Source organism: Balaenoptera acutorostrata, chromosome 20, assembly GCF_949987535.1.
Source record: "Balaenoptera acutorostrata chromosome 20, mBalAcu1.1, whole genome shotgun sequence".
Classification (NCBI taxonomy): Eukaryota; Metazoa; Chordata; class Mammalia; order Artiodactyla; family Balaenopteridae; genus Balaenoptera; species Balaenoptera acutorostrata.
In genome coordinates, this window is record NC_080083.1 from 43,402,892 (window position 1) to 43,418,073 (window position 15,182).

The 15,182-nt window shown below is 42.3% G+C and overlaps 2 protein-coding genes across 2 annotated transcripts; both read left to right on the forward strand.

The window, feature by feature from the left end:
- The first annotated feature begins 6,210 nt into the window (after positions 1-6,210).
- LOC130705999 (keratin-associated protein 2-3-like) lies at positions 6,211-6,600 on the forward strand. Its single transcript, XM_057536775.1, has one exon. The coding sequence runs from the start codon at positions 6,211-6,213 to the stop codon at positions 6,598-6,600; it is 390 nt and encodes a 129-aa protein (XP_057392758.1).
- Positions 6,601-13,131: 6,531 nt separating this feature from the next.
- On the forward strand, positions 13,132-13,521 carry LOC130706000 (keratin-associated protein 2-3-like). Its single transcript, XM_057536776.1, has one exon. The coding sequence runs from the start codon at positions 13,132-13,134 to the stop codon at positions 13,519-13,521; it is 390 nt and encodes a 129-aa protein (XP_057392759.1).
- The last annotated feature ends 1,661 nt before the right edge of the window (positions 13,522-15,182 follow it).

Here is a 15,182-nt window from a genome sequence, read left to right on the forward strand (position 1 = left end):
ATTGAAAGCAAGATACAGAATAATCCTCTTAAATTGTTCTCTAAAATACCCTAAGTCTGGGTAGTTTCCTTCTTACCATTGTCGATGGCATTTATAGGACACAGTAGCTAAGGAAGGTGGGCACAGCTATATCTTCATCACATATACAGAGTCACAGATGCCCACGGTTCCAGACAGGTGCCGCACACCTGAGAAATGTTCTTCCAAAATGACCAGTAAGGAGTCTACACTGGGGTTATCACCTATATTCCCAGTCTGAGTATTCATTCACTGAACTCACACCTGCTAGCACAGCACAGAAAGCCCAGTATGTTAGAGGTGGAAGGAACCTTGAGTGGCATCTGGCCAATCGCCTGTTTCTGAAACTAAGGAGCAATGAGTAATGAAAGATCAAATACGTTTCTAAATGTCCTTATAACCACTGATGTTCAGAAAAGACCCAGGAGAACGCAAGCCCCCTGACATTAAGCATTTAAGCCAAAGATTTCCTCTTACTATGATCGGAGAGACGTTCCTCTGCGCAGAGGAACTGTCATATTTTGTGACCAAGTAGAACTGCTTCTTCAGGTAATATACACTCCCTTCTGTGTATTACAGCGCTGACTGTTATTTAGAATGTTATTCACAACGTCGACTTGTGTGGATATTAAATCCATACTGGCTCTCCAGGGCTGCTTATCTTTGTGCTCAGGAACTGGGCATTGAAGGCCTCTTCCAAGCACGTTAATCACTGCCAATCTACAAGTATTTTTTGAACATCTACTGTGAATAAGGCACTGAGTTGACCACCCTCAGGGAATATAAAGGAATAAAAGGGGGTTCCTGCTTTGAAGAGGTTATAATCTACTTAGCGACATGAGCTGTCAATCAGATAAAAGTCAAATAGTACAGAATATAAGAAATACCAAAAATAGTTGACGACTGTAAACCTATTAGGAAACCTCATGCAATGGTCCTGTCATTTTTAAGTAAAAAATAAGGAAGCAGTAAAATATGAACTTATCTTGTGAGGGAATGTTTTCTGTGTGTCCGTGTCTATGTGTTTTTTTAAAATTTATTTATTTATTTATTTTTGGCTGTGTTGGGTCTTCGTTTCTATGCGAGGGCTTTCTGTAGTTGCGGCAAGCGGGGGCCACTGTTTATCGCGGTGCGGGGGCCTCTCACTATCGCGGCCTCCCTTGTTACGGAGCACAGGCTCCAGACGCGCAGGCTCAGTAGTTGTGGCTCACGGGCCTCGTAGCTCCGCGGCATGTGGGATCTTCCCAGACCAGGGCTCGAACCCGTGTCCCCTGCATTGGCAGGCGGATTCTCAACCACTGCGCCACCAGGGAAGCCCCCTATGTGTTTTTATGCCTAAAAAATACCTGGAATATTAGGCAACAAAATCTAACAGTAACTGGTAATAATATTCATCTTCTTCTTCATTTTTTTCTCAATCATATACTTTTAAAAATGAACATACATTTTATTTTTAGATGAACTGGATTGTCTAAAACCTGTATCTATTTGGGGGAAATTATTTAAAATTTTCTCACAATTATGCTATGCTCTTGAAAATGCAACTATCAAAGTGTAAATGAATTTACAGCACATAAGTTAGAGAGCAGTGGTTTGTACTCCTAAAGAGGTCTTTTATTACATATAAGAGTATACCACTGTGTTGTAAATAGCGGACTTCTCGGAGATCTTTTGCGTTTTTTAAAATATTTATTTATTTATTTTGTTTGTTTGGCTGTGCCAGGTCTTCGTTGTGGCATGCAAACACTCAGCTGCGGCATATGAGATCAAGTTCCCTGACCAGGGATCGATCCCGGGCCCCTGCATTGGGAGCGCGAATTCTTCGCCACGGGACCACCAGGGAGGTCCCTGAGATCTTTCAAATGTGATCAAATTATTAAACATTGAATTTATATTTTAGCAGTTTACGGTCATCTCAACTGCATAAAGCAAGGGGCACTTTTGCTATGTTCCGAATGAAGAATGTTTAAACATTGCTAGCTGTTTCAGATTATATGTACAATTGTTTTTCTCCATTTGTATAGACAATTGAGAATTGAGAACTCAACAAGCCAGTATTTTTCATGTTAAAATTTGTTCACAATGTGATGGTTGGAAATTGTTGGGTTAAATAAAGCCCTAGCATTCCTTATGCAAAACCTGTTGCCCATCACCACTAAGAACCTGTCTGGTTTTCAGCCTTTTCTTTTAAGGATGTTTTTCTAAGACCTCACTCTCTTGCATGGGTTGAGGTACTTTCAGTAGGGTTAATCCACTCTCCACAATTCTGACACATATTTGTCTTGTCAGTTCTACATCAATAGCCTGACTCCCCTTTACCGAGACTGGTGTTCACATAGAGGGAGCTCTATATCTTCCTCCAAGGTATTTTTATTTTACTCTGTTAATGAAACTCCCCACTGAAAAATCATATTCAATATCTATTCTGTGGTGATTTGAGCAGAGAACTGGCCATTTGCCATATGAAAAACTTTCATCTTTGTTCTGAGTTCAAAATTTGGAGTTTATAAGGCACCAGTGTAACATGACCTATTAAAATATATTTACTAACTTAACAAATATAAGACACTAAGTGCCAGGCGCTGTTCTTACTGCTTCACACTTATTAGCTCACTTAATCTTCACAACAACCTTGATTACATATCTTTATTATCCCTCAAGACCCAAGGACCCATAGTAAGTGGCAAAGTATTTAATGAGTGTTGTATGGTTTTAGGATAAGTGGCATCAGAAAATAGCACATGACTTGCCACCAGTGTCAATTCACAGAGTATGGGGACATGAATTATTCACACATGACCCATATTTTCTCTGCCTGGAAACGAAATTGGGCATGGGGTAGGATGAGTGTCTTAGACTGAATAAACACCAGAATTGCCTACTGAAGGGCTAGTGAACTCTTCATCTTTGTGGATCTTTACAAAAGGGAGAGAAAAATCATTTTGGAACAATTTGGGCTCAGAAGTGTTTGGAGTGGGGAAATTTGTCTTCTTAACTGAGGTGATCCTCCAGAGAGGTTCTCCTTGCACAAAATGAGATCATTAGGAAGATGCCCCACCCGCAGCAACAGGAAAACTTGATTATGAGACAATGTGGCTTGAAAAGAGCAAAGCACAAGCAAGAAATGCAAAAGCCAGCAAATGGAACTACATCCAACTAAAAAGCTTCTACAGAGCAAAAGAAATCATCAACAAAATGAAAAGGGAGCCCACTGAATGGGAGAAAATATTTGCAAACTATATATCTGATAAGCAGTTAATAGCCAAAAGATTAAGGAACTCCTAAATAACACCAGAACAACACAAAACAAGACAAAACCAAAAACCAATTCACTTAACAAACGGGTAGAGGATTTGTAAACAGTTTTTCAAAGAAGGCATAGAGATGGTCAACAAGTACATGAAAAGGTGTTCAACATCACTAATCACCAGGGAGATGCAAATCAAAACCACAATGTGATATCACCTCACAGCTGTTAGAATGGGTATTATCAAGAAGACAAGAAATAACAAATGCAGGTGAGGATGTGGAGAAAAGGGAACCCTGATGCACTGTTGGTAGGAATGTAAATTGGTACAGCTACTATGGAAAACAGTATGGAGGCTCCTCAAACATTTAAAAATAGAACTACCCTATGATCCGGTAATCTCACATCTTAGAATACATCCAAATGAGATGAAATCACTATCTCAAAGTGATATCTGCACTCCCATGTACATGACAGCATTATTCATAACTGCCAAGACATTGAAACAAGCTAAACGTCCAACAACAGATGAATGGATAAACAAAATGTTTCCTACATATAATTCACCCATAAAAAGAAGGAAATTCTGCCTTTTGGGATAACATGGATGGACCCTGAAGGCATTATGCTGAGTGAAATAAGTCAAACAGAGAAAGATAAATATTATATATCACTTACACGTGGAATCAAAACCATCAAACTCAAAGAAACATAGACTAGAAAGGTAATTGCAAGGGGCTGAGGGGTAGGAGAAATGGGGAGATGTTGGTCAAAAGATACAAACTTCCAGTTACGAGATGAGTGAATTCTGAGGATCTAATGAACAGCACGGTGACTATGTTAACAATAGTATAGTTGACCCTTGAACTACTCTGGGGTTAGGGGCACCGACCCTCTGCCCTCCATCTCCGAGATTCTGTATCTATGGTTTCTCTGTACTTGCATTTCCTCCCTCTCCATGATGAAACCAACCTTAGGTCGTATGGTACTGTAGTACTTACTACTGAAAAACATCTGCTTACAAGTCGACCCGTGCAGTCCAAACTCGTGTTGTGCACGGGTCAACTGTATACTGTCTACTCAAAAGGTGCTATGAAAGTAGAGCTTTAATGTTCTCATCATAACAACACAAAAGGATAGTTACGTAAGGTGAAGGATCTGTTAACTAACCTTTTTGTGGTAAAGATTTTGCAATATACATGTGTATCAGACCATCACAATGTGCACCTAACATGACACAATGTTATATGTCAATTATATCTCAAGAAAGCTGGGGAAAAAAAGAGAAAAGAGAGCAGAATATACAAGTTTTTTTAATCTAGGCTCTGGTTACCGCTTTGAAAAAATCACGAGTGCCCATGGACAACAGAACGTGAGAGAGAGAGAGTTGAAGGTCTACATCGATGAGACTGTACTTGATTTCTCCCTCCTCTGTTTCCCCAATTGTGTCAATTTACATTCAGTCAATTTGCATTTCTTTATAAGTTTTGACATTATGTTTGAAATTCCATTTGGGAAGCTTTAGCTCCTGGGGCCTGAGGCACATTCTTTTGAATTATGGAAATGATCCTAAAGTGATCCAAAACCCTGTCTGGTGAATCATAGGAGTAAAGGTGAAAAGTAATGAGCCCGTTTTCCCCTCGCAACTCCTCAACTGCCCTTGGCAACGATTCCCAAAGAAGCACGTCCATCAATCACACTTCTAGCCGGACCATCACAGAACAGCTGCGCTACCTCCCCAATCCACTGCTTTGAACAGTGTATCATATACGTGTACACTGTTTGCTGAAAAATCCTGTCTTTTTTTGAAATTAATTTTTATTGGAGTAGAGTTGATTTTCAATGTTGTGTTACTTTCTGCTGTACAGCAAAGTGAATCAGTTATTCATATACATATATCCACACTTTTTTAGATTCTTCTCCCATACAGGTCATTACAGACTACTGAGTAGAATTCCCTGTGCTATACAGTAGGTCCTTATTAGTTATCTATTTTATATATAGTAGTGTGTACATGTCAGTCCCAATGTTCCAATTATCCCTCCCTGCCTTTCCCTTCTGGTGACCATAAATTTGTTTTCTACATCTGTGATGGAGAACAAACCTCTGTCTTATCCCTTCAGAGTTGTAGCACCCATGTCAAGGTATAGTAAGATAAAACTTCTCATTACACGATTCCATATCACATACACAAGACAGGCGAGTATAAAACATGTCATGCCTCAGAGAAAATCAATATTCTGTGACCAGCCAGATCAGAGATGCCGCAACATGCGCTGGAAAAATGAAAAAGAACAAAAAATGATGGCACTCTTGGATATTTTATTCTAATACTCACTTGGTTTATGAAAATAAACTTCTGCCTTTCCAATACAAGCATATGAGCTGCAGTACTATTCAAGGCATGTACATTTCAGTATACATCAAGTGAAACATAAATGTTTTCCCAAGGAATCCACACAAAAGACTGTGTCTGACACCTGTCTGATTCACATGTAGGTGTTTCAGGGGATCTCTTGGGGGTCAAGGATAGGATCTAGTCAGTGCTCTAGAAACCCTTATATGTTTAATTTCTTTAAAAATGCAGCCCCTTTAGGCCCCTTTTGCCCAGGATTTGCCAGGTCCCATCTACTCAGAATAAGCATGAAGAGCTGCTGTCCCTTCAAATGGCGCAGAGGAGTGCTGAGGTTTTGATGATGAACAGCGTGAATACATCCATATTTAGGGATGTAACACATGTTCTTTAATGAGATCATGAGTATTTCACCAGCAATGCAATCACTAGTCAAAACAAATGTCTACTTAATTGGCCAAAAGATAAACAAGAGGGGTCATCAGCAGCTGACCAGGGTATATAAAGGGCCCAGAGCAGGAGGAAGACATTCACACCTGAGAACTCTCAACTCCTCTCACCAGCTCAAGCCAACTCAGCCCCAGACACCGCCATGACCGGCTCCTGCTTCCGCCCCATCTCCTGCTCCCTGGGCTGCGCCGGAGGCTGCTTCCAGCCCCGCTGCTGCCACGACCCCCGCTGCTGCCGCCCAGTGTCCTGCAAGACCACCGTGTGCCGCCCCGTGACCTGCGTGCCCCGCTGCACGCGCCCCATCTGTGAGCCCTGCTGCCGCCCAGTCTGCTACGCCCCGTGCAGCCTGCAGGACGGCTGCTGCCGCCCCATCACCTGCTGCCCCACGTCCTGCCAGGCCGTGGTCTGCCGCCCATGCTGCTGGACCACCACCTGCTGCCATCCCGTCTCTGTGCAGTCCCCGTGCTGCCGCCAGCCCTGCTGCCAGCCGGACCCCTGCTGGCCCACCTGCAGGACTTCCTCCTGCTGCTGAGCAGTGCGTCCTAGGAGCACATCGTCACTAAGGGTCCCCCAGAGACGGCCGGCTCCATCCTGCTGTCCCACTGCTTCACAGCAGAAGGTGGCAGGTCTCTTCTCGAGAAGCCCCTTCCTCCTCTCTTCAAACTAGCTTTTAAGAGGCACTGAAGACCCTTTTCAAATGAACTACTGATGAAGAATATCCTGTCCTCTCAAGACCCCAGCTCCCTCCTATGTCATGTTGTTGGTTTTCTAATAAATTCAGGCACTCCCAGCATAGAAATCATGGTCTCGTGATATTTCCTTTAAGGAGATTCTGTCTGAATTTTCCAGAGACATTGAAAGCAAGATACAGAATAATCCTCTTAAATTGTTCTCTAAAATACCCTAAGTCTGGGTAGTTTCCTTCTTACCATTGTCGATGGCATTTATAGGACACAGTAGCTAAGGAAGGTGGGCACAGCTATATCTTCATCACATATACAGAGTCACAGATGCCCACGGTTCCAGACAGGTGCCGCACACCTGAGAAATGTTCTTCCAAAATGACCAGTAAGGAGTCTACACTGGGGTTATCACCTATATTCCCAGTCTGAGTATTCATTCACTGAACTCACACCTGCTAGCACAGCACAGAAAGCCCAGTATGTTAGAGGTGGAAGGAACCTTGAGTGGCATCTGGCCAATCGCCTGTTTCTGAAACTAAGGAGCAATGAGTAATGAAAGATCAAATACGTTTCTAAATGTCCTTATAACCACTGATGTTCAGAAAAGACCCAGGAGAACGCAAGCCCCCTGACATTAAGCATTTAAGCCAAAGATTTCCTCTTACTATGATCGGAGAGACGTTCCTCTGCGCAGAGGAAGTGTCATATTTTGTGACCAAGTAGAACTGCTTCTTCAGGTAATATACACTCCCTTCTGTGTATTACAGCGCTGACTGTTATTTAGAATGTTATTCACAACGTCGACTTGTGTGGATATTAAATCCATACTGGCTCTCCAGGGCTGCTTATCTTTGTGCTCAGGAACTGGGCATTGAAGGCCTCTTCCAAGCACGTTAATCACTGCCAATCTACAAGTATTTTTTGAACATCTACTGTGAATAAGGCACTGAGTTGACCACCCTCAGGGAATATAAAGGAATAAAAGGGGGTTCCTGCTTTGAAGAGGTTATAATCTACTTAGCGACATGAGCTGTCAATCAGATAAAAGTCAAATAGTACAGAATATAAGAAATACCAAAAATAGTTGACGACTGTAAACCTATTAGGAAACCTCATGCAATGGTCCTGTCATTTTTAAGTAAAAAATAAGGAAGCAGTAAAATATGAACTTATCTTGTGAGGGAATGTTTTCTGTGTGTCCGTGTCTATGTGTTTTTTTAAAATTTATTTATTTATTTATTTTTGGCTGTGTTGGGTCTTCGTTTCTATGCGAGGGCTTTCTGTAGTTGCGGCAAGCGGGGGCCACTGTTTATCGCGGTGCGGGGGCCTCTCACTATCGCGGCCTCCCTTGTTACGGAGCACAGGCTCCAGACGCGCAGGCTCAGTAGTTGTGGCTCACGGGCCTCGTAGCTCCGCGGCATGTGGGATCTTCCCAGACCAGGGCTCGAACCCGTGTCCCCTGCATTGGCAGGCGGATTCTCAACCACTGCGCCACCAGGGAAGCCCCCTATGTGTTTTTATGCCTAAAAAATACCTGGAATATTAGGCAACAAAATCTAACAGTAACTGGTAATAATATTCATCTTCTTCTTCATTTTTTTCTCAATCATATACTTTTAAAAATGAACATACATTTTATTTTTAGATGAACTGGATTGTCTAAAACCTGTATCTATTTGGGGGAAATTATTTAAAATTTTCTCACAATTATGCTATGCTCTTGAAAATGCAACTATCAAAGTGTAAATGAATTTACAGCACATAAGTTAGAGAGCAGTGGTTTGTACTCCTAAAGAGGTCTTTTATTACATATAAGAGTATACCACTGTGTTGTAAATAGCGGACTTCTCGGAGATCTTTTGCGTTTTTTAAAATATTTATTTATTTATTTTGTTTGTTTGGCTGTGCCAGGTCTTCGTTGTGGCATGCAAACACTCAGCTGCGGCATATGAGATCAAGTTCCCTGACCAGGGATCGATCCCGGGCCCCTGCATTGGGAGCGCGAATTCTTCGCCACGGGACCACCAGGGAGGTCCCTGAGATCTTTCAAATGTGATCAAATTATTAAACATTGAATTTATATTTTAGCAGTTTACGGTCATCTCAACTGCATAAAGCAAGGGGCACTTTTGCTATGTTCCGAATGAAGAATGTTTAAACATTGCTAGCTGTTTCAGATTATATGTACAATTGTTTTTCTCCATTTGTATAGACAATTGAGAATTGAGAACTCAACAAGCCAGTATTTTTCATGTTAAAATTTGTTCACAATGTGATGGTTGGAAATTGTTGGGTTAAATAAAGCCCTAGCATTCCTTATGCAAAACCTGTTGCCCATCACCACTAAGAACCTGTCTGGTTTTCAGCCTTTTCTTTTAAGGATGTTTTTCTAAGACCTCACTCTCTTGCATGGGTTGAGGTACTTTCAGTAGGGTTAATCCACTCTCCACAATTCTGACACATATTTGTCTTGTCAGTTCTACATCAATAGCCTGACTCCCCTTTACCGAGACTGGTGTTCACATAGAGGGAGCTCTATATCTTCCTCCAAGGTATTTTTATTTTACTCTGTTAATGAAACTCCCCACTGAAAAATCATATTCAATATCTATTCTGTGGTGATTTGAGCAGAGAACTGGCCATTTGCCATATGAAAAACTTTCATCTTTGTTCTGAGTTCAAAATTTGGAGTTTATAAGGCACCAGTGTAACATGACCTATTAAAATATATTTACTAACTTAACAAATATAAGACACTAAGTGCCAGGCGCTGTTCTTACTGCTTCACACTTATTAGCTCACTTAATCTTCACAACAACCTTGATTACATATCTTTATTATCCCTCAAGACCCAAGGACCCATAGTAAGTGGCAAAGTATTTAATGAGTGTTGTATGGTTTTAGGATAAGTGGCATCAGAAAATAGCACATGACTTGCCACCAGTGTCAATTCACAGAGTATGGGGACATGAATTATTCACACATGACCCATATTTTCTCTGCCTGGAAACGAAATTGGGCATGGGGTAGGATGAGTGTCTTAGACTGAATAAACACCAGAATTGCCTACTGAAGGGCTAGTGAACTCTTCATCTTCGTGGATCTTTACAAAAGGGAGAGAAAAATCATTTTGGAACAATTTGGGCTCAGAAGTGTTTGGAGTGGGGAAATTTGTCTTCTTAACTGAGGTGATCCTCCAGAGAGGTTCTCCTTGCACAAAATGAGATCATTAGGAAGATGCCCCACCCGCAGCAACAGGAAAACTTGATTATGAGACAATGTGGCTTGAAAAGAGCAAAGCACAAGCAAGAAACGCAAAAGCCAGCAAATGGAACTACATCCAACTAAAAAGCTTCTACAGAGCAAAAGAAATCATCAACAAAATGAAAAGGCAGCCCACTGAATGGGAGAAAATATTTGCAAACTATATATCTGATAAGCAGTTAATAGCCAAAAGATTAAGGAACTCCTAAATAACACCAGAACAACACAAAACAAGACAAAACCAAAAACCAATTCACTTAACAAACGGGTAGAGGATTTGTAAACAGTTTTTCAAAGAAGGCATAGAGATGGTCAACAAGTACATGAAAAGGTGTTCAACATCACTAATCACCAGGGAGATGCAAATCAAAACCACAATGTGATATCACCTCACAGCTGTTAGAATGGGTATTATCAAGAAGACAAGAAATAACAAATGCAGGTGAGGATGTGGAGAAAAGGGAACCCTGATGCACTGTTGGTAGGAATGTAAATTGGTACAGCTACTATGGAAAACAGTATGGAGGCTCCTCAAACATTTAAAAATAGAACTACCCTATGATCCGGTAATCTCACATCTTAGAATACATCCAAATGAGATGAAATCACTATCTCAAAGTGATATCTGCACTCCCATGTACATGACAGCATTATTCATAACTGCCAAGACATTGAAACAAGCTAAACGTCCAACAACAGATGAATGGATAAACAAAATGTTTCCTACATATAATTCACCCATAAAAAGAAGGAAATTCTGCCTTTTGGGATAACATGGATGGACCCTGAAGGCATTATGCTGAGTGAAATAAGTCAAACAGAGAAAGATAAATATTATATATCACTTACACGTGGAATCAAAACCATCAAACTCAAAGAAACATAGACTAGAAAGGTAATTGCAAGGGGCTGAGGGGTAGGAGAAATGGGGAGATGTTGGTCAAAAGATACAAACTTCCAGTTACGAGATGAGTGAATTCTGAGGATCTAATGAACAGCACGGTGACTATGTTAACAATAGTATAGTTGACCCTTGAACTACTCTGGGGTTAGGGGCACCGACCCTCTGCCCTCCATCTCCGAGATTCTGTATCTATGGTTTCTCTGTACTTGCATTTCCTCCCTCTCCATGATGAAACCAACCTTAGGTCGTATGGTACTGTAGTACTTACTACTGAAAAACATCTGCTTACAAGTCGACCCGTGCAGTCCAAACTCGTGTTGTGCACGGGTCAACTGTATACTGTCTACTCAAAAGGTGCTATGAAAGTAGAGCTTTAATGTTCTCATCATAACAACACAAAAGGATAGTTACGTAAGGTGAAGGATCTGTTAACTAACCTTTTTGTGGTAAAGATTTTGCAATATACATGTGTATCAGACCATCACAATGTGCACCTAACATGACACAATGTTATATGTCAATTATATCTCAAGAAAGCTGGGGAAAAAAAGAGAAAAGAGAGCAGAATATACAAGTTTTTTTAATCTAGGCTCTGGTTACCGCTTTGAAAAAATCACGAGTGCCCATGGACAACAGAACGTGAGAGAGAGAGAGTTGAAGGTCTACATCGATGAGACTGTACTTGATTTCTCCCTCCTCTGTTTCCCCAATTGTGTCAATTTACATTCAGTCAATTTGCATTTCTTTATAAGTTTTGACATTATGTTTGAAATTCCATTTGGGAAGCTTTAGCTCCTGGGGCCTGAGGCACATTCTTTTGAATTATGGAAATGATCCTAAAGTGATCCAAAACCCTGTCTGGTGAATCATAGGAGTAAAGGTGAAAAGTAATGAGCCCGTTTTCCCCTCGCAACTCCTCAACTGCCCTTGGCAACGATTCCCAAAGAAGCACGTCCATCAATCACACTTCTAGCCGGACCATCACAGAACAGCTGCGCTACCTCCCCAATCCACTGCTTTGAACAGTGTATCATATACGTGTACACTGTTTGCTGAAAAATCCTGTCTTTTTTTGAAATTAATTTTTATTGGAGTAGAGTTGATTTTCAATGTTGTGTTACTTTCTGCTGTACAGCAAAGTGAATCAGTTATTCATATACATATATCCACACTTTTTTAGATTCTTCTCCCATACAGGTCATTACAGACTACTGAGTAGAATTCCCTGTGCTATACAGTAGGTCCTTATTAGTTATCTATTTTATATATAGTAGTGTGTACATGTCAGTCCCAATGTTCCAATTATCCCTCCCTGCCTTTCCCTTCTGGTGACCATAAATTTGTTTTCTACATCTGTGATGGAGAACAAACCTCTGTCTTATCCCTTCAGAGTTGTAGCACCCATGTCAAGGTATAGTAAGATAAAACTTCTCATTACACGATTCCATATCACATACACAAGACAGGCGAGTATAAAACATGTCATGCCTCAGAGAAAATCAATATTCTGTGACCAGCCAGATCAGAGATGCCGCAACATGCGCTGGAAAAATGAAAAAGAACAAAAAATGATGGCACTCTTGGATATTTTATTCTAATACTCACTTGGTTTATGAAAATAAACTTCTGCCTTTCCAATACAAGCATATGAGCTGCAGTACTATTCAAGGCATGTACATTTCAGTATACATCAAGTGAAACATAAATGTTTTCCCAAGGAATCCACACAAAAGACTGTGTCTGACACCTGTCTGATTCACATGTAGGTGTTTCAGGGGATCTCTTGGGGGTCAAGGATAGGATCTAGTCAGTGCTCTAGAAACCCTTATATGTTTAATTTCTTTAAAAATGCAGCCCCTTTAGGCCCCTTTTGCCCAGGATTTGCCAGGTCCCATCTACTCAGAATAAGCATGAAGAGCTGCTGTCCCTTCAAATGGCGCAGAGGAGTGCTGAGGTTTTGATGATGAACAGCGTGAATACATCCATATTTAGGGATGTAACACATGTTCTTTAATGAGATCATGAGTATTTCACCAGCAATGCAATCACTAGTCAAAACAAATGTCTACTTAATTGGCCAAAAGATAAACAAGAGGGGTCATCAGCAGCTGACCAGGGTATATAAAGGGCCCAGAGCAGGAGGAAGACATTCACACCTGAGAACTCTCAACTCCTCTCACCAGCTCAAGCCAACTCAGCCCCAGACACCGCCATGACCGGCTCCTGCTTCCGCCCCATCTCCTGCTCCCTGGGCTGCGCCGGAGGCTGCTTCCAGCCCCGCTGCTGCCACGACCCCCGCTGCTGCCGCCCAGTGTCCTGCAAGACCACCGTGTGCCGCCCCGTGACCTGCGTGCCCCGCTGCACGCGCCCCATCTGTGAGCCCTGCTGCCGCCCAGTCTGCTACGCCCCGTGCAGCCTGCAGGACGGCTGCTGCCGCCCCATCACCTGCTGCCCCACGTCCTGCCAGGCCGTGGTCTGCCGCCCATGCTGCTGGACCACCACCTGCTGCCATCCCGTCTCTGTGCAGTCCCCGTGCTGCCGCCAGCCCTGCTGCCAGCCGGACCCCTGCTGGCCCACCTGCAGGACTTCCTCCTGCTGCTGAGCAGTGCGTCCTAGGAGCACATCGTCACTAAGGGTCCCCCAGAGACGGCCGGCTCCATCCTGCTGTCCCACTGCTTCACAGCAGAAGGTGGCAGGTCTCTTCTCGAGAAGCCCCTTCCTCCTCTCTTCAAACTAGCTTTTAAGAGGCACTGAAGACCCTTTTCAAATGAACTACTGATGAAGAATATCCTGTCCTCTCAAGACCCCAGCTCCCTCCTATGTCATGTTGTTGGTTTTCTAATAAATTCAGGCACTCCCAGCATAGAAATCATGGTCTCGTGATATTTCCTTTAAGGAGATTCTGTCTGAATTTTCCAGAGACATTGAAAGCAAGATACAGAATAATCCTCTTAAATTGTTCTCTAAAATACCCTAAGTCTGGGTAGTTTCCTTCTTACCATTGTCGATGGCATTTATAGGACACAGTAGCTAAGGAAGGTGGGCACAGCTATATCTTCATCACATATACAGAGTCACAGATGCCCACGGTTCCAGACAGGTGCCGCACACCTGAGAAATGTTCTTCCAAAATGACCAGTAAGGAGTCTACACTGGGGTTATCACCTATATTCCCAGTCTGAGTATTCATTCACTGAACTCACACCTGCTAGCACAGCACAGAAAGCCCAGTATGTTAGAGGTGGAAGGAACCTTGAGTGGCATCTGGCCAATCGCCTGTTTCTGAAACTAAGGAGCAATGAGTAATGAAAGATCAAATACGTTTCTAAATGTCCTTATAACCACTGATGTTCAGAAAAGACCCAGGAGAACGCAAGCCCCCTGACATTAAGCATTTAAGCCAAAGATTTCCTCTTACTATGATCGGAGAGACGTTCCTCTGCGCAGAGGAAGTGTCATATTTTGTGACCAAGTAGAACTGCTTCTTCAGGTAATATACACTCCCTTCTGTGTATTACAGCGCTGACTGTTATTTAGAATGTTATTCACAACGTCGACTTGTGTGGATATTAAATCCATACTGGCTCTCCAGGGCTGCTTATCTTTGTGCTCAGGAACTGGGCATTGAAGGCCTCTTCCAAGCACGTTAATCACTGCCAATCTACAAGTATTTTTTGAACATCTACTGTGAATAAGGCACTGAGTTGACCACCCTCAGGGAATATAAAGGAATAAAAGGGGGTTCCTGCTTTGAAGAGGTTATAATCTACTTAGCGACATGAGCTGTCAATCAGATAAAAGTCAAATAGTACAGAATATAAGAAATACCAAAAATAGTTGACGACTGTAAACCTATTAGGAAACCTCATGCAATGGTCCTGTCATTTTTAAGTAAAAAATAAGGAAGCAGTAAAATATGAACTTATCTTGTGAGGGAATGTTTTCTGTGTGTCCGTGTCTATGTGTTTTTTTAAAATTTATTTATTTATTTATTTTTGGCTGTGTTGGGTCTTCGTTTCTATGCGAGGGCTTTCTGTAGTTGCGGCAAGCGGGGGCCACTGTTTATCGCGGTGCGGGGGCCTCTCACTATCGCGGCCTCCCTTGTTACGGAGCACAGGCTCCAGACGCGCAGGCTCAGTAGTTGTGGCTCACGGGCCTCGTAGCTCCGCGGCATGTGGGATCTTCCCAGACCAGGGCTCGAACCCGTGTCCCCTGCATTGGCAGGCGGATTCTCAACCACTGCGCCACCAGGGAAGCCCCCTA